This window comes from Phoenix dactylifera, chromosome 2 (assembly GCF_051530095.1).
Source record: "Phoenix dactylifera cultivar Ajwa chromosome 2, Ajwa_hap1_PhDact_Kaust_v1.1, whole genome shotgun sequence".
Taxonomy (NCBI): domain Eukaryota; kingdom Viridiplantae; phylum Streptophyta; class Magnoliopsida; order Arecales; family Arecaceae; genus Phoenix; species Phoenix dactylifera.
This window is the reverse complement of record NC_143191.1, coordinates 40,217,368-40,243,661: the sequence shown is the minus strand read 5'-3', so window position 1 is coordinate 40,243,661 and position 26,294 is coordinate 40,217,368. Positions and strand designations below refer to the sequence as shown.

Below are 26,294 nucleotides of genomic sequence, written 5' to 3'. Positions count from 1 at the left end.
GTAATTTCTACTTATCTTCCATTTTTTTTCAATTGACATATACACCCTAAAACCAAGGTGAACAAGCCATATAGACCTATATTCATCATGTAACGAGTCCATCTCGGATCAAAAGAATACTTGTCCATGGACTCAGGTAGGGTTAATCGACGCCAGGTTTGAGTTCGGAACTGGTGGAATTGGACCTAACTAAAATTTGTTCAGGAGTATGGGCATGCCTTATAAAAAGTGAACCTAGAATGAACTCAACCTACTACAATATGCCAAGTGAATGGCTTATAGATTCTGGTAATTTCGTAGCCAATATCGACGCACCGATGCCACCCCAAGCTTCAGTATGAAAAATGAAGGGGTTAACCTTATGCGATAAAATGCTGCAGATCATAACTAACATCAGCTGATAGTTGATGCGAATATACCTGACTGCGAATTGGTTCAGTATTTGACTGTTCTACTTACTTGAATTCGTCGAACACTTAATCTTTCCCAATTGACAAGGAAATTTAAAAAGACAGATGATACAAAGAATTATATTGAAGAGATATGAGTGGAAAGGAGATGATGTGGCATGGCCTAACATGGCTGTCTCTCATAATTATTTGTATCCTACAAGCTACCAGATCAACTGATAAGTGCTTTGTAAAAGCTCCATAGGCTAATAACCAAGGAATAAAGGAAGACTTTAGCTCAGAGCAGACATCAGATCAAGCATACTCTGTTATCAGAAGTTCCTCCATGTTCCTTCCAAACAAATATCCTCACAAATAGTAGGAAGAAGACAGCAAAATAAAACTACCCGAACAAGAAGTAGAGCACAAGAGGAAGTAGAAAATGCACTTGTGAAGACACTAAAGGTCCATTTAAAATTAAAAAAAGAGAGCAAGCAGCAGACACTCTCTCTACAGAGAAATGGTATGACTTTTGTTCATAAAGCTAAAGGTACATAGAAACTAAAAGAAATATGCTTTTTAAGAAGTTTTTTTTTTTTGTTTTTTTTCTGTCATTAAAAAGAAAAATCTCATGTTGAGTTTTAGAATCTCCTGAAATTATGTTAAAAAATGAAATAAATTCAAGTTTGATAATGTTAGATATAAACTGCATTTGCATTAGGTCAGACCAGACCCGAACTGCCCCACATGAACTCCTACTCTAAAAATTTGGGCGAACTTGCAATGGTGGCCAGAGATGATGATAATTGGATACAGAGTGTGGAAACACCGGCTGCCTTAAAATTAACATATGCATTTTTTTGCTTAAAGAATTGTTAGATATTTGTGTAATTTGCAATAGATTTGCTCTTTGAGAGACCAAGATCATGTGAGTTAGAGTAGAAAATTTTGAAAAGGACCACCTAAGGATGACAATAGATGGGACCTGGTTAGGCTCAGCTCAAGCCAGCCTTGACCCAATCGACAATGACCTACCGGCCTTTATTGCATCAATTTTTAGTTCGATCGGTCGCAAACACTGTTGCCATAGGTGGACATTGTTCATTGCTCCAATTCCTCTTATGCAGCAATTTGGTATACCAACTCAAACGATAGCTATCCTCCAAGAGCGCCATCGCTTTCCTCTTAAACTGGACTTCTGAGATGAGATTAGCCAAGTTTATTTGAAATGAAGAGGTGGATACATTGGAGATATGCATGGTCCACATTGATTTGGTCCTTTCAAGACCTATAACTTGTACACTAATGTGGTTCCATGTCCTTGACTCGATGAGGGCCGTTAGAGACCTAATTTGTTAGTTTGACTGTTAACCTAAGGTTATTATCTATTAATATGATAAGATTTGTGTTATGTCATGACAAACCTATTAAACAAGGAGGTACTATGCAAGTAAAATGGAAAGCTTAGAATAACTAGCTCTTGAGGAGAACACCTCATGTTCTTTGCTAGAAAAGATTATATTATGTCTCCAATTTGTTGGTCATATGATGTTTGTCCACATTTTTGGTTAGCAGGCTTGATATGGTTGTTGATTAATTTGTTTTTCAACTTTCTTCTCCTTTTACCTATTGAAGGTGGACAGAACAATAGCCATTTCGGTGGCAGAAGAATCTTGAAAATACCAAATATTTTGTAAAAAATCATATTGTTTAAAATACTGGTAGATTAAAAGAAAACATGAAGGATTTGAGTTTTTTTAAAGAATATTAGAGATAATGTCAGTATGGTCGTGACACAATGGAAGAGGTGGCTCTTATTGCCTTCATGACTTTTTTTTTTTCATGTACGTGGTGCTCTCAACTACTAGAATATAACATTTATTTTGAAATGGAGAAGTTTTAAGCAGCATTTTGTTTGTGTTTTTGTTTCTTTTTTTAATATAGAAAGATCTTATAAACAATAGGTTAAAAGCTGAAGAGTAGCTGCCCTCCAAATAGGAGTACCACAAATTTTATGGTGGCATTTGGCCGCGCAAATAGAATCATTAAGATGATTTTGGATCATTGTTGATCCTTATTTTAGGATAATATGATCCGTGTTTAATATAATACATTTCAATGATTAAAAATATTCGATATCTATAAATAACTTGTTTGGTATTTCATAAAAAATCTAAGATCACTAACCATATATACCAAAACCATCTATGATATATTTCATAAAAATATATTTATTAATCCTATAAATTATTAATCCTAAAAATATATTCCTTATTATTATAAAATTATTCTTTATTTATACATAATATGTCATTATTTTAATGCTAATATTTATTTTGATTAGAAAAATAAGGCAAATAAAACTAATATATTAAATAATTTTCTAATATAAATAAAAAGTACTATAATATATTTCTATTATAATTTAACAATATAGTTGAATAATATTATGATCAATATTATATTATAATCTATTATAAATACTATATGCAATATCAAATATAATATAATATATAATATTGATATAATATATTAATGGTATATTGATATACCAATTTTTTTTTTTTGACTATTGATTATTTGGTATCCTAATTTCAGCCCAAGATTACTATCATTAGGGTGATCTTGGATACATGTCCTCAGAAAAGATTTCACATCACCAGTTTGAATGGTGAATTAAAAAGTAGGAGTAATTTAGGATTACTGCCACGTAGAATCACCATGATGCAACCAAATTCGGTAATCTCATCATTTCTAGCTATATGATCTTTGATTTAGAGGTCATCACCCCTCCTATACGAAACATCCCCATCAAGATTTGAAAAGTTGCGGTTGCACCAAAAAAAAAAAAAAAAAATCTAGGTGATCTCATCATCTCTACCTGTATCACCTTTCCCTTCTTGGCCTATTATTATAGTTAACTTTTCATTAAATGATTTGTAACAACCCATAATAAAATTCCAGGCCTAACTCCATCGTCTCCACCCCAACAGAGTAAGCTCCCTATTTTCTATTTCCATCCTCCACTGTTCCTCCTCTTCTCCCTGTTCCAACCCCCGTTCCGTCCGAAAGGTAAAAGGAAATCCAACCTCTCTCTCGCCTTTTCCTCGCTCTCCTCGGCACCAAAACCATGTTTCCCGTTTGCACCTCGTTCTCAAAATCTAGCGTCCTGATTTCTTCGCCAGCGACAATCCTAAGCCGCTTCAACCCAATCGCGAACCCTAAAATTCCGCCGTCTTCCCCAGACATTCCATCTTTCTCCCTCTACTCCCCCTCACTCCACTGAAATTCCCATAAAAATTCCACTTTCCTCCAATCAGTTCAGACCGATCTCTTATTCCTTCTCTCCCCTCTTCAAGCAGACTTCGAAATTCAAAATCCCTTCGTCTTTCATCAAAAGATTGGGTTTTGACCCCTGGGTCTCGTTTGATACCCCAAAATCCTTCGTTTTTCCTCGAAAAGATCGGATCTTGACGTCTTGGTTGTGTTCGATACCCTAATTTCCCTCTTTTTTCCTCAAAAAGATCGGATTTTCGTCACTCGGTTGTGTTCGATACCCTTAATTCCTTCGTTTTTCTTCAAAAAGATCGAGTTTTGGCCTTGTTTTTGTTTGATTCCCCGAAATCCTTCGTTTTTCCTCTCGGAATTTGACGCCTGGGTTGTGTTTGATTCTAGGTCGAGACACCACGGAATGGATCAGCAGGGCCATCCCACCCCTCCGGTGATCGGTGTCGCCGGCCCGGTCCCCTACGCCGCCGCCGCCGCGGGGGCCGCCGGCGGCCCCTACCAGGCCTACCAGCACCTCTACCACCAGCAGCAACAGCAGCAGCAGCAGATGCTGCAGATGTTCTGGGCTGACCAGTACCGCGACATCGAGCAGACCACCGACTTCAAGAACCACAGCCTGCCCCTCGCCCGCATCAAGAAGATCATGAAGGCTGACGAGGACGTGCGCATGATCGCCGCCGAGGCCCCTGTCGTCTTTGCCCGCGCCTGCGAGATGTTCATCCTGGAGCTCACCCACCGCTCCTGGGCCCATGCCGAGGAGAACAAGCGCCGCACCCTCCAGAAGAATGACATTGCTGCCGCCATCACCCGCACCGACGTCTTCGACTTCCTTGTCGACATCGTGCCCAGGGAGGAGGGGAAGGAAGACGTGCCCCGCCCCCTCGGGGCCCCGCCAGCCGACCCCCTCTCCTACTACTATGTCCCGCAGTAGCTGCTGCCCGGCAATGTGAGTCCTGCCAAACTATCTCCCCCCTTTTCCTATGTTCTTTGTTTGCTTTGATGGGTAGCGTTGGTTTTGAATGTGGACAATTGGGGGGACTGGTCTGCTGTAATGATGCTGGAAGGGAGTAGAAGAAAAACTAACTATTCAATTAGATTTTGCTTGTCTAGTCTATTGTGGGCTTTATGTGGATGGGTCTCTTTTGTTCAAATTTACCCATCTGTTTCAGTGTATGTCTAGTGACAAATGTATCTCATGCCGTATATCGTTGTAAGATCTGGTGATGGTTAGTTACTTCTTATGGGTCTGATAGATTGACATAATTGATATGCGTGTATTTTTGCACATTATTGGAAAACAGGAGCACCCTGGTTAGGGTGATTATGGATTATAGATTGACATTCATTGACCCCTAATGATGAATAATTCGTTTAACTGCAGGAATGTTGATGTCATGGTATGGAACATAATAGAAAGAAAAGGATAATCACCTCTAACCTTTTATTGTCTTTACTACATTTATCGTCAATTTTATGCATCCGTAGTTTTCAGATTGTCATTAGGACTTGATTTAATTGGGCTGTCAAGCTTAGTTTAACTGAGGTGTTATAATTTAAGTTACAATGTGAATGTTGTTAACACCGATGCATTTGATTCATGATTTCTTTATCTTTACTGGAGAAAGGGCTTACTAAATTTATGGAGAAAGGTCCAAAATACCAAGGTGTTATCCTAATAATGTACAGGCAGGTAGTAAATTTGTAGAATGTATGTATGTATGTATGCATGCGAAATAAAAACCAAAAAGAGGCCTAAGCAACATGGAGATCCACAGATCAATGGTGCATCCAAGGCTTTTAGTCGCTTTCATCATCCATCATCCATAAGCATACTAATGAAAACATGGTCTAATTTGTGCTACATTTGGATGTTGCTGAAGGAATTAAAGATCCTTTTTCAAACATAGAATTCTGTAATTGATTGTCGCATTTGTTATTGAGTCACTTTAAATTCTAATGTTTTAGGACCGCAAAAGGCACTTTGGTAATGTCATAATATCCTACTAGGCATCTTATGAAGGCAAGTTTTCCATGTTGTGAGCTTTATCACAACAGGTGATATCTTAGAATCGTGTCTTTTACACACTGGATGTTACATATGCAGTTTAAGGGAGGCCTGTTGATTTTTGGTTGTCTACTAGCAATCTTTAATATGATAATGCAATTATGAGTAAAGGAAGACTTGTTGATTTTTTGGTTCTCTCCTGGCGATGTCTAGTGGGGTCATGGGTGCTATTTTGGCACTTAGTAGTTGCTTGTTTCACACAGAGGACTAGGGAACCGAGGAAAGTGTTGGTCCCATGGTTGGTCTCAAATAGTTTACTTCTTATCTGATAGATGTCCTCGAGTTTGCTAATGCCCATGAACTTGTTCTACAATATAGGTTGGAATATTTGACTTATTTATAATTTAAAGAACTGTTCTCTGGGGCCATTCATTCAACTTTAAAATTGGGGCATTTCTTACATGCTAGTAGTCTCAACGAGATATAAAAGCATGGACAAAATTGGGGCATTTCTTACATGCTAGTAGTCTCAACGAGATATAAAAGCATGGACAAAATTGGGGCATTTTTTACATGCTAGTAGTCTCAACGAGATATAAAAGCATGTCCATGCATTGAGCATGCACATGGAAATTCGTATGTGTTTTATTATATTCATCTCTATTTACTTAAGATTGAATTGGTCATGTACCTTTTGATTGTGAAAGATATTTTAAAATATGATGGCATGGTAATACTATCTTCTAGCTGCCCTGGCATGCTCACAAACACATGTAATTGGAGGACCTGCCTAGCTGCCCTGGCATGGTAATACTGTCTTCTAGAATTATGTTTACCAGATGTAGGTTCATAGTTTTTTTTGAGGTAGATTCTTACTTCATATTAGAGAGGTTAGAAAAACTTAAATCATAAACATGGTTATAACATTTTTATAGATAAATTTTGGGGGAAGAAACTGACATTCTTCTTATCAAAAGGGATCTTCAGTTCATGTTTGTGATATTACATTTAGTGAATGGAGTTTCTAGTTGAGGTGATTTGTGAACTGATGCAATAAATGATCTAAATACTAGATCTAATGAAGTAATCATGGTATAATGAATCCTTAAGATGCTTGCTGTGAAATTGCTGCAAGTGACATTGGTATTTGTTTGCCTTGTGGTGAAGAAGGGTGAGACAAGGTGCTCAATTTTGCAAGTATTAATGTCGTGTTACATATATTATTTTTGAAGGATGATATATTTGTTTGGATCTACAGAATCATCTATGCTGCAGACAAATATGCAAAATGAGAGATCTGGTATTACTGTTGTTAACTTCATTTCTATCATTTGTGGTTCGCAGGATTGTATGTTTAACTATGAAAATATTTTGTTAACCAGTTGCAGTTAATTTCGGTAAATTAAGTCAAGATTTGTTTTCTTGTGGCTCCACAAAATAATATATGCTGTTGTGAAATATTTAATTTGCTGAGTGTGACGTCATTGGCGCTGTGATAGCACAAGGAATGCATGTGCAAGAACGTTGCAATGCAAAAGCTGGAATGAATTCATCTGGCTACTGCAGATTGATTGTGATTCAGTTTTCTAATGTCTTGAACTTTCTACTGGAAATGAATATCTGGATACGTGATATCAACGTAAGTTGCTGCTGACATTATTTAGAAAGAATTTTTTTCAGATTTGCTGGAATTGTAGTATTGCTACCGTTGCAATATAGTTTTGACTTTTATTCTATTCAGGTTGGACTTTTATAATGTTTATAGCTCAAAAAAGGTATGAAAAACATATAGATGATTATTAGCACTGCCCTTTAGGATAATCAGTTAAGCCATTAACCCATGGTATGGAGTGCAAGGATGTACCTAAATAAACTTTGAGCCCATTACTTGGTTGATTTTACAGTCCTTAGTAGTCTTCCATCTGTTATGATCATAGGGAGAGTGAAAGTTGCTTTTGAAATGATGGTTATATCTAATGAGAAACCTAAAACATCAATTAAAACCCCTTGATAATCTCCCAGCAAGTATCATCTGTGTTTTTCTCATAGTGATTGAAGTACGTTTCACTTCAAGGGACTGCATTTATGCCCTATATAATCCAAAGAACAAGAATATATAATACTACTAGTAGATCTGGAGAATCCAAATATGCGTCTGCATAAATTTATCTAGTATTATCATGAAACTTCTATTTTAGATGTTATTAACATTTTTAGCTGGACATTCACGGGCATCTATCATTTGCTTGAGTCTTTATTCATGTTGGTCTTGATATCTTTAGAATGTGTAAGTGTGTATAATGTCATCCATCGCAGGATAAGTTAGCAAATGAATTCTTTTCTTTTTGCAGTTCAAATCTTGTAGTCGTGATAGTTCATTGTTCAATCTTGAATTCATTTATTACTTGATTTATGCCCATTTGAACATCTGTGCATAGCTTATTATTGAATGCTATCTGAAGGCTTGTTAAAACAGATTTTGTTGTCGCTGAAGATTTACCTAATGCTAGAATTATATCAAAAATTTAAACATATTTGGGCATGTCATATTATGTTGTTCCCTATGTCAAATTATACCAAAAAATGTTGCGTCAATGCAAGCACTGCTGCGGTTATAAAGAACAATGCCAGTCCCCAACAATTTTTCAGGCTTCAAATTTGTAGCAGATGCTTCAAGATCCATGTTCTACCATAGTCCAGATACTTCAGTGCGAGTAGACAGGTTATAAGAGTTACTGTTAAATTGAAATAATAGATAGAAGGGGAAAGGAAGAGAAAGTGGAAGATGTGGAGGAAGGACATTTTCATTACTCACAGAGAGAGAGAGAGAGAGAGAGAGAGAGAGAGAGAGAGAGAGATTGAAACATAATATAAAACATAATTATTACTGGTAGAATTATATAAAACAATTTGTACATATCGAGCACGAGAATTTAGCAAGATGGCTCAAGCATGATGTCGATTTACATGTTGCTCATGCAGAAACTTGTCCATCTAGCTTGTAAATTTTGTGATGTTTTTAGGTAATTTTTTTGACATGTAAAGTTTCAAGAGCTCCTGTTTGAGTTTAAGACTCAGATCAATCTCCAGTGCTTGTTTTCCAAACAGTGACCATATTTTAACAGCTATTCACTGCACAACCCGAAACAAGATGGAACTATTCAATGGGAAGTGTTATCTCATCTGAAATCGTCAAATGTTGTCTTTAGTTTTGTGTATTTTAAATAAAACCTGAGTAAGTCGTGGCCATATCATCTGATCATATGTTTGGTTGGTCACGCTGGTACAGCCACTCAGATTCAAGGTTGCATGATTTGATTTCTTCTTCGTATCAATGGTTTCATTACATTGTTTCATGCTTTGATGTTTGGCTCTCAACTGCAACCTTACTGTAACAGCAGAATTATCAAATATCCTATGACAATAACCATCAAGCCCTTGAGTATTCTCATGTATTCTACCAGCTGATATTCGATGGTTTAATCCAATGAGAACCACCTAGTTTTGAACTATGTATTAGTACCATGCTAGTATTTTTATTATCAATGAATGATCTGTTCCACCAAAGTCTCAGAAAATCATAGTAAAATGAGTCTTGTTTTTAAAACATGGCATGCCAAAAAAAAAAAATTCTGCTTCTAATTGGCAGGAAGGCCGGCTCTTGTTCAATAGCCAATATTGAATCATTTTTAGTGAGCTGTGAGTGAGCTGTGTGAAGCGGAACCACCTCTTTTCTTCAAGTATCTTGTGTTTTCTTCACCAACCCAACCCATGTTTGAACATTGGGTCACGGCCATCTCAAATGAGCCTGAAGTGTTTTTCTCAGATGCAGAAAAAGGAGCATTCATAACTACTGGAATTCAAACGTCACAAAAGATGCATGCCAAAGAAATACCAAGGTCCTGCCAATCATATGGCCATCATATTTAGACTTTATGGAATTGGAGAGAAACGGATTGATTTACGAACGTTTCTAAGCAGCCAAAAACGAACGAGAAGAATTATTCCCAACCACAAGATACATTTGAAACCTAATTAAGGCGAAGGTCTCTCTCTCTCTCTCTCTGTGTGTGTGTGTGTGTGCGCGCATTCACGTCTGTGCTGAAACCAAAGCTGCATGGCATAAGCAATAGAACTACTTTTGTCGGATCACTCCAAGGAGTCATACGCCGAAAAACTAATGCTGACTCCATCCCTAAGATGTGGAAAAGGAAATTTAAAACAACCACTCTTCTGCAAAGCTCCAGCTAAAATTATTAATAACATTAAAAATAAATACAGTGCTTCTTTGAGTAATCACCATAAAAGAAAACACCAATGTGCAACAAGCAAATGCATGCATGCGCACGCACACCTTGAAAAAGAATAAGAAGCAGACGTAAGACACCGATCAAAAAAACAAAGCCACAGGTTAAGGCATAGCCTCCCTAACACATGGCATTACAGTGCAGAATTTTATGTAAACAAATATGCATCACTCGAGTCAACATCCTATCATGTAATTTCAACGGTATTCCATCCATGTTTCTACCAGGCATCAAAGGCAAAGCTATACCCAGTAGGCTATCTTCCTTTACTAGCTATTTTTGCAGCTTGAATAAGCTGCATTCAGATACATGCACCAGGAAACCACAGGAACTATCACCATCCACATAATCAAAGAATTTAATCACCAAGGTCATAAATAAGATTTAGAACTCTTATTGAGGACGCTCAACTACCCAGACCTGCTTTAGGGGACTATGAACTACTGTCTCACAGTTTTATACACAAACCCGACCGGTTTTTTCTATACAACCCCGACAATGGTATCAAACTGTAAAATGCAAGCATATAACTCTGGATTAAGATCACAAGGTTTTGTTCTTCACTTAGTAAGGCACATACATAGGCAGACTCCACAACCCGAAATGGTTTGCCATCTATATCCCAATATATCCAACAAACCCTCAGTAGCAGGAACACGAACTTCAGACAGAACCCAAGTTAGAGCATGCCTTGTCCCATTGCACATCTTGTTAATGGGAGCATGGATTTGACGTTGCAACCCTTCATGGAGATTTGGCAGTAACATGGCAGACAAAGATGGCCCCCAGAAAGAGGGGCAGCAAGACGACAATCTCAATCTACACCCTTGTCTTGGCTCTCTTCATGCTGAGGCTGTTGTGGAAGGGAGATACGGAAGGTGATTGCGGAACATCTTCACGAAGTGTTCCATTGAGCATAGCAAGCTCTCTAAGCTGCTGCTTTTTGAAGAAATCTAGCGATTCATCCTGTATTCAGAGAAAAGAAAAAGGAGGATTGTGTGATGGACATGATAAAATTGAACTTCTGGTAACTAAAAACTTAGTGGATGAGGAAAGCAAGAATTAGGTTTTGGATGCAGGGAAAGGAAGCAATACCACAGGCTTCAGCAGCTCTTCAAGAATGTCACGAGCTTGCATCAAGCGAGCATCAACAATTTCAACGGGCAACTCAGCTTCTATGAGTATGTGAAGGGGCTCATTCAGATGTTCATATCCTGGCTTTCCTCTCATTGTTTCCTCCTGCAAATTAATGATACATGAGAACTGGTTGTGCCAATAAAAGTAGGATAAGTAACACCTCTTGTATTGAGGATAAGGCACGTAAAAAATTTGTCAAGCAAAGAGTGTTGTGAGCATGAATAAACCAAAGTCATTTCAAGAGGCAGAATAACAATTATCCATTTCATTTTTTCTCTAGCCATTTGCCTTTTTCCCTTGTAAAAACTCTATAGTTGTTACTAGTAAAGACAGAACTCTTCATTGTACTGCAGTCACATATAAAAAGCCGGGCATAAAGCCCAAAACATGAGCAGATTAGAAAAAACATAAGTAATAAAATTTTTGTAGTTAAGCAATATCATTAAACTAGGATTCCCTGAAGTCCACATCTCACAAACTCTTAAAAAAATGAATGACCTGTTTTTCATTATAAACCATCATCACAATGCTGAGCTTTCATAGCTTCACTGGTAGGATAACCAAACAGTGTGCCATCTAATTTCAAGGTGTAGGTATGGACAAAGATACAAGTACAAACTTAAAACCTGAAGTATTCCTTTTCTTATATAGCATCAACATATAGATGTTGTGAACAGTATTGTTATCCTGATCTCATATGTAGATCATCGAACTCTAAATTTTTACCATCCTTCTCTCAACAACTATATGCCCACAACCAACAAGGTCACGGAGGGCCTACAGAAATAAAAACAAACATATAGCAAGGAGTAATCCAATTATAATTACTCAGGTGTCCCCTTTGTTAAATGTGAATTAATGTTGCATGATCAAATTAGATTGTTGTAAATGAACTGACCAACCATCTGTTTCTCTAGGAACTGTGGCATCTGAAAATTTTGCTTCAGAAGCATCTTAGAACTCAAACAAACACTTCCCTATCCATAAACACTAATGTAGGAAATAATCAAATTGCAAGACATGGCATCACATTTTGAGTCTGATTAATAGATTTGCCATTTGGCATTCACATTAACTTTTCAGCAATGTAGTGTAATTTCTAACTGAATGTTTCTGATCTGCCCAGACCTTCTAGACATAAATGGCCAATATAATTTACTCTTGTTTTCTTGCATCAACTTCCTCCACTATTCTAGTTATGGTTGTTTTACGTAGTAGATGCACGCTAAGATTAAATAATGATGCATGTATCTAAAGACAGTAATGATCAAAGCATAATTCTTACTCGCGCAGGATCTTTGATGCTACCCCGTCCTCTAATTAGGACACGACATTCAGTACTTGCTTCCATTCGCTTGAGAGAATTTCCTCTAGGACCAAGGAGCCGCCCGACAAAGTTGTACTGTAGAACAATTTAAAAGAATCTCATGAATGCCTTCAAACATAATCAAAAGTAAAAATAACAGAAAAGGAGAAGATTGTTGCATACATTTGGGTATTTGTCCATAGGAATATCAACCCTGATAGTTTTTTTGACAATGAGACCTGAGGAGCTGCCTTGCTGTCCAAGCCAGCCATGTGCTGATGAAGGCTGTAACAACCCTAACCTCTGCAATTTAATAAAGATGTTACATGAGAAGCTACAATGAGCAACAAAAACATTTGAAAGGAGTATATATTGATATAAGGATGTGTCCTTCACATATGATTTGGCTTCTAAAATATTGAATGCAAGTATTGGATATCCATGTAAAAAACATATAACTACACATTATTATTAACACTAAAAAGACAGTTTAAAATCAGATGAAAAGAAGAAAACCTCGCATTCACGAAGCATATTAAAAAAGGTGTATAAGAAAGAAAGACTCATGGGTGCAGTCAGATGTTTCAGAAGCATTCTGCTTCTAGAATAAACATGGTAAGGTTCCAGGGTCACCCTATAAAAGGACTAAGAGGAAAGACCAAAAATAGCTGCTACTTAGTTATCATAATTGTAAGGATCCGTGCGGGCATGTTTAGTCCTACATCGGTTATTCGCTGAGGAGATCTTGGACATTTATACAAGACTAAGGAATCGGAAAAAAAATACTTTCCGGATAACCTTTTTGGATGAGGTCTTGGGTTGTTACAAATGGTATTAGAGCGAACTCGGCCCATAGCATATGTGAACTAGAGGACACTGCAGCACGGGTTCATAAAGGCTGACCACGAGCCGATCGTGGTGCTTGTAATTGGATTTGAATGGTTTTGAACCCTTAGCATGACGAGAATATTAGGGCTTGAACGGAGAGAGTATGTAAAGGCATGTGCAAGAGTGTGTTTAGTCCTACATCAGTTAGTCGCCGAGAAAATCTTGGGTACTTATACAGGACTAAGGAACCAAAAAAATATCTTCCGGCTAGCCTTTTTGGGCAAGGTCCTGAGTTGCTACAAAGGATATCAAAGCAAACCCGACCCATAACCTGTGTGGACTAGGAGACACTGCAGCATGGGTTTATAGAAGCTGACCACGGGCCAATCGTGGTGCTTGTGACTAGATTTGAATGGATCTGAATCCTTAGCCTAACAAGGACGTCAAAGCTTGAACGGGGCGAGTATGTGAGGATCCGTGCGGGCGTGTGTTTAGTTCCACATCAGTTATTTGTCGAGAAGATCTTCGATATTTATATAGGACTAAGAAACAAAAAAAAAAAAACCCTTTCGACTAACCTTTTTGGATGAGATCCTGGGTTGTTACAATAATGAAGGCAAAAAGAATCAATCAGCTACCACAATACCATTAAGAAGACAAAACTTGATGCTACTACAGAAATGCAGAAAAAAATCATATATGTTGCTGCAATTCATGGGTTACCAAACCTAAAATTAAGGGATACAATTCTTATGAGCAGCACTAAGTCATTATAAATCATTATAAGTTTGAGAATATAACAGAAGAAAAGAGGTGAACTGGTGAAGGGTAAATAAGTTAAACACCAGGTCACACAGACTCACTGGTTCTAAATGTTAATGTCACAAAACCAGGCACAGAAACAATAGTCTATTACATAGGATCATGCATAGTAGTTAGTCCAATTACTTTCAAGTTCAAATGAATGTAAGAAACTGTATCAAGGAACATATACAAGACAATAGAAGTCAGCAAACTGAATATGCTAAGAATGCAGCCACTCAATCAGGACAGTTAATCAGGTTAGCATGAATTGCAAGAAATTATGTCAGAAACGCTTCTGGTGAACAGTAAATTAGATGCAAAAGAGAGTTATGTTAATGGTTAGTATCCGTACTTCTGGTTGAAATGGTGATGCCCACCCATTCATATCAGCCGCTCCTCCATTCGAAAATAATCCTCCGGTGGTCAGCGGGCTACCATGTTCAAGCCCAGTTTGATCTAAAAGAGAGGCATTCCCCAACAGTGTGGTTACACGCATAATTTCTGCCCAACAATTTCAATTCCAAGCATAAGATGCACCAGTTAGCTTTTCTTAAGAAATTAGTTAGCAGTAAATGGACAGGCATGGGTCAACTAACTGGGTGCCCAAAAATCAGTACTATATCAGTCTAAATACAGCAATTGTAATTTCGAAAAAGGAGAAAAAAAAACTAGTATGACAAAAGCTCATAATTTGCTTATTAGCAATCTGATAGGTTAAGGAGATCTTATGTATATAGATATATGTAATAATACCATCAAAAAATGGAAGGGCTTTAATTGTTGCATGGGAAAAATACACTATATTAACTAATATCATAACTGTTACCTTTAAATTACATAAAAGAGTAGCACAACCAAGACATTTCAGTCTCATTGCAAAATAAAACAATCTGATATATAATGAACTAGATAGTACAATGCATACCAACCTTACGCTATGACATAGAAGAACATTCTTTGTCCTATTATCACAATCATGACTGTCTAAAAGTAAATGAATAAGGCACAAAAAACTTTAGGAAAATTCAGCATTTGGGAGGCAAAAGCACCAATTTGCACTCTCCAGAATTTACAAAACAAATCTATTTATTCATATAAATTAAAAAAATCAGACAACCTATACCTATAGTTTACACTTCAGGGTGACAGAATTGGACATTGAATGACTTTTGATGGCAAAAATCTAGATGTAGCAACCGTGGCAACAATAAGTAAAATAAGTAACATTATAAAATCCTTCTGAATTGAGTTTTTTAAACAACTAGATTTTGAAAAAAAAATGCCAACGCCTACAGTTGCAGTAAACATGCAAAAATCAGTTTTTTGCTATTCCCAATTAAATAAATTTAATAAGTCCAGTAATATCCAAAAAAACAAAAGTTCCCAATTCCTTTCACCATTAGATAAGTAACCTCACCACCATGTCACGTATGAATCTCATTAGTGCAGTTTTTTAGTGCTTTGTAATCTGCATCTCAAAAGTTGCAGCTGAATATGATGCACTCATACTGGAGCAATATGCACTTGCATGTTAGCAATGTTAATTCTTATATGCAATGGATGGAGTATTAAAGTTACATGTATTAAAGTATTATCTTAAACACAAAGAGTTAACAGGGAAACCGTATAAAGAAAATCAGGCTGAACTGCCTTTACCTTATAAGCTTTTGCAGGAAAACATTAAATTAAATTTGTAGCCAGAGAATATCAGTACAGCAGAATGACACATTGCTAGAGATAGCATATTTATTAAAGTAAGTTGAAGATCTTGATAGTTACAGAATATCAGTATAGCAGAGTAATGCATTGTTAGAAATACTAATACATATCTTTGCATTATTTTCATATATGAATAGTTTTATGATTCTAACATTCATATATTATATCAGAGAGGATAATATTCCTAATGGCAATTGTTTATATCAGGCTATTGCCCAGACAAGTAGTATATTACTGCAGCAGAACAATGCACTATTAGTAACACTGATGTACATATTTGTATCACTTTCATACAATAGTAATTTTATGATGCCAGCATTCACATATTGTACAAGAGAAGATGATGTTCCTATGGCAATCGTGAAAATTAGGCTATTTCCTACAAAAATAGTATATTGCATATTTGCAATCTCTCTGATGCCTGCTCTTGATCAATGCTTCAATATCAGGTCACCAAAACCTTACTGGTACAACACATCCACATATCAACACATGGTACACAACTGAAGTCAGCACAACACCTATATTATGTGTTAGTATGGGTACATACCGAGTTTAGTATCGTATCAATACCAGTACACCTCATACCAGTTGGCACAGGCAGTACTTAAAACCTTGCTCTTGATATTAGAACTCCTCAATGGCTTCCAAGGCCCTTATCATCAACTTCAAAGAAGTAAAGCATGAGATGTATACATCCTGCCAATATACTTGCGGCTAGATGTGACCATCTCATCAATGTCTAATATACACAAAATGGTACTTTCACTAGATACCACTGCAGAATCTAATTGCAGGCCATTGTTTGAAGAAAGCTCTAAACTTCTGTTTCTTTAGTTCTCTAAGGATGTAACTATGGTTACTGCCTTGCTACTTATTTGAAGATGCATACAACTAGAAGCAAGGAAGGTTACACAATCCATTAAACTCTATATGTAAAGAAAAGAAAATCCCTACCTTACCTTCTCTCTCCACCTCCTCGTAGCTCTTCACCCTTCCCCTTCCTTGCCCACATGTTTTAAGGAACATATTCGTGCACGCGCGACACAAGAAATGGGGGGGAGAGAGAGAGAGAAGAGAGAGAGAGATTGCTTTCTTCCTAGAATCTAATCAATGCATGATGTATACCCTTTCTTGCTCTTTAACATCCCTTTCACTTTACTGTTTACTCCTTGGACATTATATCCTCTCTACCAACCTCTTCCTTTATTCTCCCCGTCCATATGTCTCCTCACAACCCCCTTCTATAATCTTCCCTACCTCCATGGTCACCTCATACCTACCTTATTGGATGCATGCATCTACTTCAGCCAATCACAGGGTAATCTATCTTTGGATGAGACTCATCTATATATGCATCCATTGGCTTTTATTTCCAACGAGGTGAGCCTTAGTGCAGTGGTAAGGAAGCTTTATTGTGATATGGTTATCAAAAGTTCGAAACAAGGAAACAACCTCTCTGCACATGGGGGTAAGGTCGTGTATATTCGAACCTCCTCAAACCCAGCAGAGGGTGAGCCATTTGCACCGGGTTGCCCTAGCTTTATGTCCAACAAAGAATTGGGAAACTTACTTACACAGCATCAAAGATTTAGATTAGTACAGACCATTAGAGAAGTGCCATATGCAATAGAGCCATCTATGGAGCTCTCCAAGTTGGATTGAAATGCCATGATGACTCATTCATTGACATATGCTTGCAACCAGCTTCTTCTGACTATCACAAGAAACAACTGTTTAATCCCAAAAAGAGTCAGAAACCTTGTTGGACCACACCCTGAAGCTTCAAGTCACATATCTGAGGGCATAAAATCCAATATTAGAACTTTTTTTCATTGTGAAGCACAAGTCATCTCCTATGTGATATATTCTAGGGTCATGTGTTGGGATCTCAAAATTCAACTACTCCATTACAAGACCACTCCAGGTATGAGTTCCTAGAGCTCCTTGTAAGGCTTGTTGAAAAACTCGGGCCAAAATTTCTTCTTTATGAGATCCTACCACCATTTCCACACAAGTTCCTTCCTTACATGATCAAACCCAAATACTGCACTAGCAAAATTTACCTCTAGATTATATCAGGGGAGTTATTTTAACCCTCTTGAGTCTCTAGTCTAGCATATATTTCTAAATATTTCATGTTTTAGTTAAATTGCATCTTATGGTACAAATTCAGAGCTATATTGCTACGTTGTTGTATTTTAGGTCAAAGATCGCCATTTCACCTATTCTTGTACTTACATCCTTCACACAAACTCTTGATAGTTTTTCTTTAATTATGTTAGAATATTTTTATGTTTTTAAAGCATCACTTGCCTCTTTCAAACTTTGGAGATTATTGAATAAACATTTGATGAGTCCATCTGAATTTTGATCATCATGATTATCTGGTTTTCCCATTTGTATTGTTCTCAATCACCTTTCCTTGCATTTGAGTGCTTGATAGCTGGCCTGTGTACTTTCCATCTCTTCTTCATCTATAGGTCTTCTTTCTATATACCACTTCACCAACTCATTGAATCCCTTAGGGCCTTCTATTTTAGGGCCCATCCTTTGGTGAGTAAATATCATGGGAAAGTTGGTCAACTTTTCCATTGACCAACTTATACATGTTCTCATACTTGTCCAAGTGGGTAAGTTATTTTCCCATGGGTAGCATTTACCTATGAAATGGGAGGAAGTCTTACCCACCTGGACGGTGGGTAAGTCATTTTTCCATCAACCAATAAAATAGCCTTTTTATTTTATTGCCAAAATATCTCCAACCCTAATATTATATTATATTACTATTATATATAGTATAAAATATTATATACAAAATATTATATTATATATAATAATATATAAATATATATATTATTATAAATATATAATAATATTTATATATTATTATAAATATATAATATATATAGACAGAGAGTATCATGGAAAATATGGATAGATATTAGAAACTTACCGGGAAAAGTAGTAATGTAAAAGAACATGGGTAATAGATTTCGAAGCCACTTTTCAATGCGTAAAAGAATATAGGTAAATTATTTTTCTATCTAAATGCTGCCTAGCAAACATTTACCCATGAAAATACAGATTACCAGCTAAGTTTTTTTACCTCCAAAGAATGTTCCCTTAGACTCACCCCTTGATCAATGGCTTGGCTTCCTTTTCCCAACCAATGACTAACCTTCAGATTCCTAGATAAACAAAATTACGTTTATAGCCCATAGAACCACATGATTACTAATTTACTATTATCTGCACCAGTCCTTGCAAGGACTATCCACAGCAAGAAGCCAAAATGCCAAAATTTTGCAACAGAATGTGGCAGTACATTAGTTTTGATAGGGACTACCTTTTAAAGATTAAGAGAGGTGCTTACAAATCATAAAACTAAAGGACCTAAACTTCACAGCACCATCTCTCATATCTTCATAAGCCTTGGAGTTCCTCAAAGTAATTGCATGAACAGGAAATCCGAAATAGCAAATATCATATGTCACAGTTCCATTGACACAAGTAATTCCTCATGAACAGTTAATGTTGCAAAGTGATGATAAAAACAACTTATCTCCTTTCTGTTTAAGTGTATACTTTGTATGACTGATAATCTCAAAGTGTCGAGTTTCAAGTTGCCTTTGTAACAGCCCACCTACAGGCATGAATGCAACAACATTTTACTTTTTATCAAAGGTAAGCGCACATGACAGTGTATCAGGATGCACCAATAAACAAGAAATTTCACCACATGATAACCATTACAGTCTCACATGTCCACCAGGCAAAAAATGTTCATGCAGTACCCTTTGAATGATGCTATCTTCCCAAAACAATCTATTACCTTTCACGCAAATAACACCTCCATATCTAATTTCCTGAAATGCAGGAGCCTCCAATCGACTCCTCTTTCCACTAAGAGTTATTAATCTAGTTTATGAAGCATAAACCCTGAGCGAATTTACAGATATTTCAATTATTTGACCTTTTCATTCAGATATATTAGCCGAATATGTGATCCCTCTGCCACATTCTGTAAAGGTCGCTGATATGATTAGATGCAAGAAAGCACCATCCAATAAAGAAAACAGATTAGACATGGTATCATTCTCTGCACTGCAATTAAAGTTTTAAAATTTTCAGATCTATGTCACATAATGTACTTCAGATTGGCTTAATACAAAACATGAATATTTCCACGCGACAAGAACAATTATGATAAAAAAAATCAATTTATTAAATCAGACTCAGGATGCTGTGGGAAGAATGTGGAGGATACCTAACAAGAGACTTGTGATTGGCTTAACACAGAACACCAGAAAAAAAGAAAAATGCCAGAGAGTCATGAGTTGCAAATACCAAAACCAACCATTTTACCAGATCTTGCCAATTAACCATAAATGTTGAAAAATTATATTTTTCAAAAACTCACCTTGGTTCAGCAACCAATAGCAGTGTGGCAGTACGGCCATAAAGGGGACAAGCTTTTGACGCTCTGCCAGCAACTCTGCTAGATACCTGCCAAGCAATTTACCCACCCCATTTAAGTACGTTTTAACAAAAAGGATAGTTAAATTATTCTAATAAGCTCACAATATCACAAGATTTGGATCCCAAAAATTGATATGCACATGAAAAAAGAAATATAATATTCACCAAAGAAGCTGTATGATCCAAAATTAGTTCAAATCAAAAGTATTAAGTATCATAAAGGAAAAGCAACAAATTAGAGAACCTTGCACAAGAAAGTGCACAAATCTAATGTTGCTAATGAACTACTCCCAAGCCCTGACGCATAAGAAATTCACCTTCCAAACTATTTACTGTGATAACCAAAAAAAAAGTAACGACGGAACGATCTATTAAGTAACTAAAATATATATAAATGAGATAACCAAGTAAAGGCATTTGAAGAAAAATGTGATGCAAGCCTGGGAAGCAAGACAGAATTATCATTATTTTCCCAAAATCTGCAATCTCTTTGCATCAGCGCATGCAATAAAAACATAACCGTGTCCAAATCTTCTGAAGTGGACTAACATATGTAGACCACAACGTGGTTCAAACTTTAATAGAAGACCTTGCCGCAAACAACTACTAATAAGGATACAACAAGGATCACTGTTGTATTAAGTGAAAGGTGGGGTTTGGAATAATTTAACAGCCCATCTTCCACCTGACACGCATACTGTTGGTGTAGAGCATGCCAAGGTATGATGGGAGTGGGGTTCGGTGGCCAGGGAGGGGAAGTGGCCATGTACCTTCTAGAAGATATGATTCCGGCAAGATTAATTTCAGAACCTGGCAGATAGTAGTGATTGTGGGGAGAATCCCAGTGCCCTAAGAGTTCCTTGGGTTTAGAGACTGTTGAAAGGGGGGAAGAAAGGTAAGAAAAAGGGAGATTGAGGTAGTTACATTGGTAGGTAAGAAGAAGAGAAAGGAATCAGTGAAGGACCATTAACTTTTCTATGCTGTAAAAGAATGGGGTAATAGTAGAGTGGCTTTTTTGCACTCAAACACTTGAATTTATTTATCATGAAATTAAATTTGCCTGTATAAGGAACAAAAGAAGAAAAATTGAGCTTCAATTATGTAAGGAAAAACAATCTTCAGATTTAGGCAAAAATATTTGCTTAAAGAAAATTTGAACTTCACCAAAACTGTTCAGGATGAGAAGAACAGGCTGGTTTAATAGATGCAGGTGAATTGCTGATATTATCATTCTTATCTATGCATTCATCTTCACCCATCTTCATGGTGCTAGTTTCTTCTGTTGTCACAATTGATGCAGCGATCACCAAGTTCTAACCATCGAACCCACTTATATCTCCCATAGTCCTTGTTGTAGTTAGCAACTACATCCCCTCTACCTCCCCATTTAGGATGTTATGCCTATTCAAAATCTGGTAGTTTTTTTCTTTAACATTGTAAGGTTTCTTCATATTACCATGTTTAGAGACAACATCTACCAATTATTGGGGTCTCTCCAGATTTAGAAATCAATAATGGCCAAGTCCTTTCCCTTTAGATGCTGCCACCCGAATATTAACACATACAGATCTCCAACCCTCAACGAAACCCTGCATACTACCATTGAACACCTATATAACAGGTTATCACTTCTTTAAATTTCATCTTGCTATCAACTCTTCTGGACTCACATGAAGAAATAACTCTACTCTATTAGAACCATCCGCCAACACTTACCCCATAACCATTTGGTTCCAACCATCATTGTCACTCCTTTTATAACCTAGAAATACCATTGACAATCCTTCTGCAACATCATATGATGAATGTAGGAATGGATTGATAGTTCCACCACAAACCATTTGCCCATACAAGTGATCGAATAACTGATAGGCTCCCTAAGATCATTGATTGTTGTTTAATGATCAAAGAAAAGTTGTTCAGCCCAAGAGCAAAGTAGTTATTGAATGAATTATGCCTCACAACGATGTTGTAATTTAAAATTTTAAAGTTTTCTTGTATTTTAGTTTTCAACCTTTAAGTAATGTCAAGGTGTCCTTGCCTCATCAAATAGCAACTAAAGAAAATATTCATAACTTCAAAGTCAACAAGGAATTTATATGTTAAACATTGTGAATAAAATGTAATTTTAAAATAAATTAGTTTCTTTCTTGGAGGAAGTATTTTTTGAAACTAATAAAAAGCCCTCTTTGGCAGATGCACTAGAGCAATATATATATATATTACGGCGTGTTCTACAATGCAGCTGTAGTATGCAGGTGTCAAGAGACTGCATAGGCGTATGCAGTATACGGGCTGCATATGCAAACATCTATGTGGTTAGTTTTCTTAACTATATAAAATACATTAAGTATAATAAAACAATAATAATTATAATAATATTTTTAGATAAATAATTTCAATATTATTAACAATAACAACTAAAAATTAGCATTTATTACATGGTGCTTGGGCCACATATGTAGTTGCACAATGCTAACTGAGCCACATACATTGCCGTACAATAGTAAGTGGGTGGTCTTTTAGGTCCATATGCAGTTTGACTGCATACATAAATGCATATAGGCAATGTGGTGCGGTCCAGGACCACATCCGCAAATGTGGCCTCATGCACCACATTTTAAAATATTAATTATATGAAAAGGTAAGAAAGCATTCATAAAAAGTGGAATGAATTTATCCATTCTATTTTATTCCGCAATATAAAGTGACTTGTAACTTTATAATGAAAGGCTTCTTCATGATCCAAAATAACTTTACAAGGAATTTTCTTATATATAAAGTACACCTTAAAAGTATTTTACTTCACTGGCTTGGAAAATTAACTCAGGGTTCTAGCAGTAATTAATACTAGGGGTATAAGGAATATAGTCATATTTAACAAATATATGACTTAAAAACTCAAACATGCTCAGAATATCCAGAATACTTGGATCCTTGAGTATCATGCACATCAGAAAAGAAAAGATAATTTGTCGACACCAAATAGCTAAAATTCATTTAATTCAGATGTATTAAATCTTGAGGCAAAAGAATAAAACTATTGAATTTCAAACAAGAAAGCAAAAATCAAACATTGCTAATAAACTATTCCAAAGCCTTGACAGCTCGTAAACCAAGTATTCCAAACTATAACTCACCAAAATCATCTATCATTCTATTAGATAGATAAAATATGTACATGTATGAGATACACAATTAAAGTTAAGGAAGAAAGCACTGTTAAAAGACTAATAAGCATGAAAAAATATCAAATTCGACCCCTCTCTTCATTAGATTCTCTGGCATCAGATATATCCAAGGATTGAAGTACCGATACCGCCACACATATCAGTACCTTAGTCGCATGGTATAGACGAGTACAGTGCCATGCCATACTGATACACAATAAGCCTCCTTGTGCTAGAACAAGAAAATGGAGGTGAAACACCATGTGTCAGTATGGCACTAATAAGACCCTTCTACGGATACTGAAACCTTATTGATATGATCCAATATGGCTACTATGTACATTGGTATGGCCAATATAGACCAATATGCACCGATATGTAAATTTTTGGATCTATTTCTATTTAGATATTATTAAAAAAATATAAAAGTGCGTAAACAAAAAGTGGGCATGTTTATCGGTTTCTATGTTTCTTCTGCCATGTAAAGTGACTCGTGGCATCACAAAGCATTCTTCGTGATGCCAGACATGACTCCACAAGAAGTTGCTATATATAAAAGGTAGATCTTAAAAGTATTTCACTTTACCAGCTTTGAAGATTAACTCAAGGGTCTAGCCATAATTAAGACAAGACGAGGCGATCAAAAATATAAAATTGTTTAACTAAGGGATGAAAAGGATTTAAAAACTCAAAATGCTCATGAAATCCCCAAAACTTATATCCATGAAAATCACAATTAGAAAGAAAAAATAATTTATCGACACCAAAGAAGCCATCTGAGTCAAAGTTCATTACAATCAGAAGTGTTAAATCTTGCAAAAGAAATGCATATAAAGCTAGTGAATCTTGCACAAGAAAGAATAAGAATCAAAGACTGCTGATAAACTGTTCTAAAGCTCCAAAAGACCAGAAGTTCAGTTCTAAAACCCATCAGAACCATCTATCACTCTATTAGATAATTAAAATATGTACATATATGATATATGCAAGTAAAACCACAGATGCAAGACTTATGTAATAATAAAAGTGCACGCACAAAACGCAGAGTGTGTCGATTTCTCTTTTCCATCTGCCATGTAAAGTGATTGATGGCTTCACAATGAAAGGCTTCTTCATGATGCCCAACACAACTTCATAAGAATCTGACGTTATGTACAACAGTAGATCTTAAAGGTATTTTACTTTACTGTGGCTGGAAGATTAACTCATGGGTCTAGCCATAATTAACATAAGAAGAGGAGCTCATAAATATAAAACTATTTATGAAATAATCACAAAAGACTTAAAAACTCAAAAATGATCACAAGGTCCGGAAGAGTTAGATCCTTGAAAAGCACATACACATATTAGAAAACGAAGAGAAAAAAAAGGTACCAATACCAAAGAAGCCATCCAGGCGAAGATTTCATATCAATCAGAAGTACTAAATGTTGTAAAAGAAAAGCATTAAACCGGTGAATCTCGCATAAGAAACCATAAAAATCAAATCTTGCTAATAGACTGTTCCAGAGCTTGAAACACAAGTACTCATCTTCCATTCCAAGTGTTTTCAATTTACAGAGCACATAGCATAGCTCACCGGAACCATCTATCTTTTCATTCGATAACTAAAAAACACATGCATATGGAGAAACGCAGTTAAATGCAATAAAAAATAGCAGTGATCCAAGACTAATAATCACGAAACAACTGCAAAAAAATTCGCCTGCAATCTGCGATCACTTTGCATCAACAAATGCAACAGAACCAGAAAACCGAAAACTCAATTTTCAAAACACGATAACATGCGTAGATCACAACAAGATCGAACTTTTAATAACAAGAACCTCATAGCAAGCAGCATCTGCTTAAGGAACAAGTCTATAGATCTATTCGCAAAATAAACGAAACGACAAGAAAGATTAGAGGGTGAGAGCACAAGATCGGAGCTTTTTCGTTCCAAACCAAAACTCGGGGTTTTAGGATGAAGGAAGAGCCCTACCTCTGCTGTTCGACGAACGCGCTGGTGATGGAGCGCATGCCGGTGATGTGAGGGGAGTGGGGGGCCGTAGAGGGAGAGCAGGCCATGTATCTGCCGGAAGCCATGGTTCCGGCGAGATCGACGCCGGATGCCGGCAGTTTGCGGCGATCACGGGAGAATTCCGGCGAGATCTCGGGGACCCAAGAGCACCCCCCGGTGGCTGGTAGAAACAGAGGAAGAGGGGCTGGTGAAGGGGGGGAAGGGGGAGTGGGGGCGGTGTTAGGGGAAGAAGGATATATTTATATGGGGGAGGTGAGGAGGAGAGGGAGAAGAGCGCAAGGCCTACCATTCACTTCACTATGTTTGTGAAAAAAGGGGTGAAAGTAAAATTTTGCATTTTCGTAAGCAAATACCTAAAAGTTTTTTATATTTTCACAAAAAACTATTTGCCTGTGAAAAAATCCATAAGAAAATCCTTAGAATTAAAAAAATCAAAAAATAATTTTATCATTTTCTAAAAATTAGATTTACAATAACATGTTTTTTTTTTTTTCTCCTCATAGTTTGTAATGTTTTCCGAAAGTTAGCCTATAATTAGAGCTATCTATTTATTATTATTGCTCTCTTTACAAGCCTGTGCCATCTTTAGGATTAACAATGAGCATTGGTCCTCTCTCTATTAAACCTATCTGCAACAAAAAATTTCAAAAACACAGTCATCATTACCATTCAATTAATCCTTTAGTTACCAAACTTGCAAAGCATTAAAATCCTTTTAAAGTACATTATTACTGTCAATTTGTTTGGACCCATGCCGGTCATGATCACTCCTTTCAAATCCTTTTCACTAGTATTATCCCTACAACCCTCTTATTCCAATCATTATTGTTGTCCCTTTT

At 36.5% G+C, this 26,294-nt stretch overlaps 2 protein-coding genes across 5 annotated transcripts; one reads left to right on the top strand and one right to left on the bottom strand.

The window, feature by feature from the left end:
• Positions 1-3,293: 3,293 nt before the first annotated feature.
• LOC103710665 (nuclear transcription factor Y subunit C-6-like) lies at positions 3,294-5,008 on the top strand. Of its 4 annotated transcripts, none has more exons than XM_088716409.2 (2): positions 3,294-3,383; positions 4,065-5,008. In XM_088716409.2, exon 2 carries the CDS (start codon positions 4,081-4,083, stop codon positions 4,606-4,608), a length of 528 nt encoding a protein of 175 aa, XP_088572535.1. In that variant the 5' UTR covers positions 3,294-3,383; positions 4,065-4,080; the 3' UTR covers positions 4,609-5,008. The 4 variants fall into 4 exon arrangements, with proteins under 4 accessions (XP_088572535.1, XP_017699181.3, XP_088572536.1 ...); XM_017843692.5 differs by having other exon boundaries at positions 3,333-3,461; XM_088716410.2 differs by lacking the exon at positions 3,294-3,383 and adding an exon at positions 3,485-3,870.
• Positions 5,009-10,363: 5,355 nt separating this feature from the next.
• On the bottom strand, positions 10,364-25,704 carry LOC103710664 (KH domain-containing protein At5g56140-like). Its single transcript, XM_008796510.6, has 7 exons — positions 25,417-25,704; positions 20,207-20,292; positions 14,417-14,565; positions 12,616-12,735; positions 12,412-12,528; positions 11,085-11,228; positions 10,364-10,955 (listed from the first exon to the last, which is right to left on the bottom strand). Exons 1-7 carry the CDS (start codon positions 25,518-25,520, stop codon positions 10,809-10,811), a joined length of 867 nt encoding a protein of 288 aa, XP_008794732.3. The 5' UTR covers positions 25,521-25,704; the 3' UTR covers positions 10,364-10,808.
• Between the last annotated feature and the right edge of the window lie 590 nt (positions 25,705-26,294).

Excerpts from the sequence above, each read along its gene's own strand:
- LOC103710664 (XM_008796510.6), bottom strand. The coding sequence starts at position 25,520 with ATGGCTTCCGGCAGATACATGGCCTGCTCTCCCTCTACGGCCCCCCAC. Across the intron at positions 14,566-20,206 it reads CTATTGGTTGCTGAACCAAG|AAATTATGCGTGTAACCACA; the intron begins GTGAGTTTTTGA and ends ATTGTTGGGCAG. Across the intron at positions 10,956-11,084 it reads AAGAGCTGCTGAAGCCTGTG|GATGAATCGCTAGATTTCTT; the intron begins GTATTGCTTCCT and ends CTCTGAATACAG.
- LOC103710665 (XM_088716409.2), top strand. The coding sequence starts at position 4,081 with ATGGATCAGCAGGGCCATCCCACCCCTCCGGTGATCGGTGTCGCCGGC.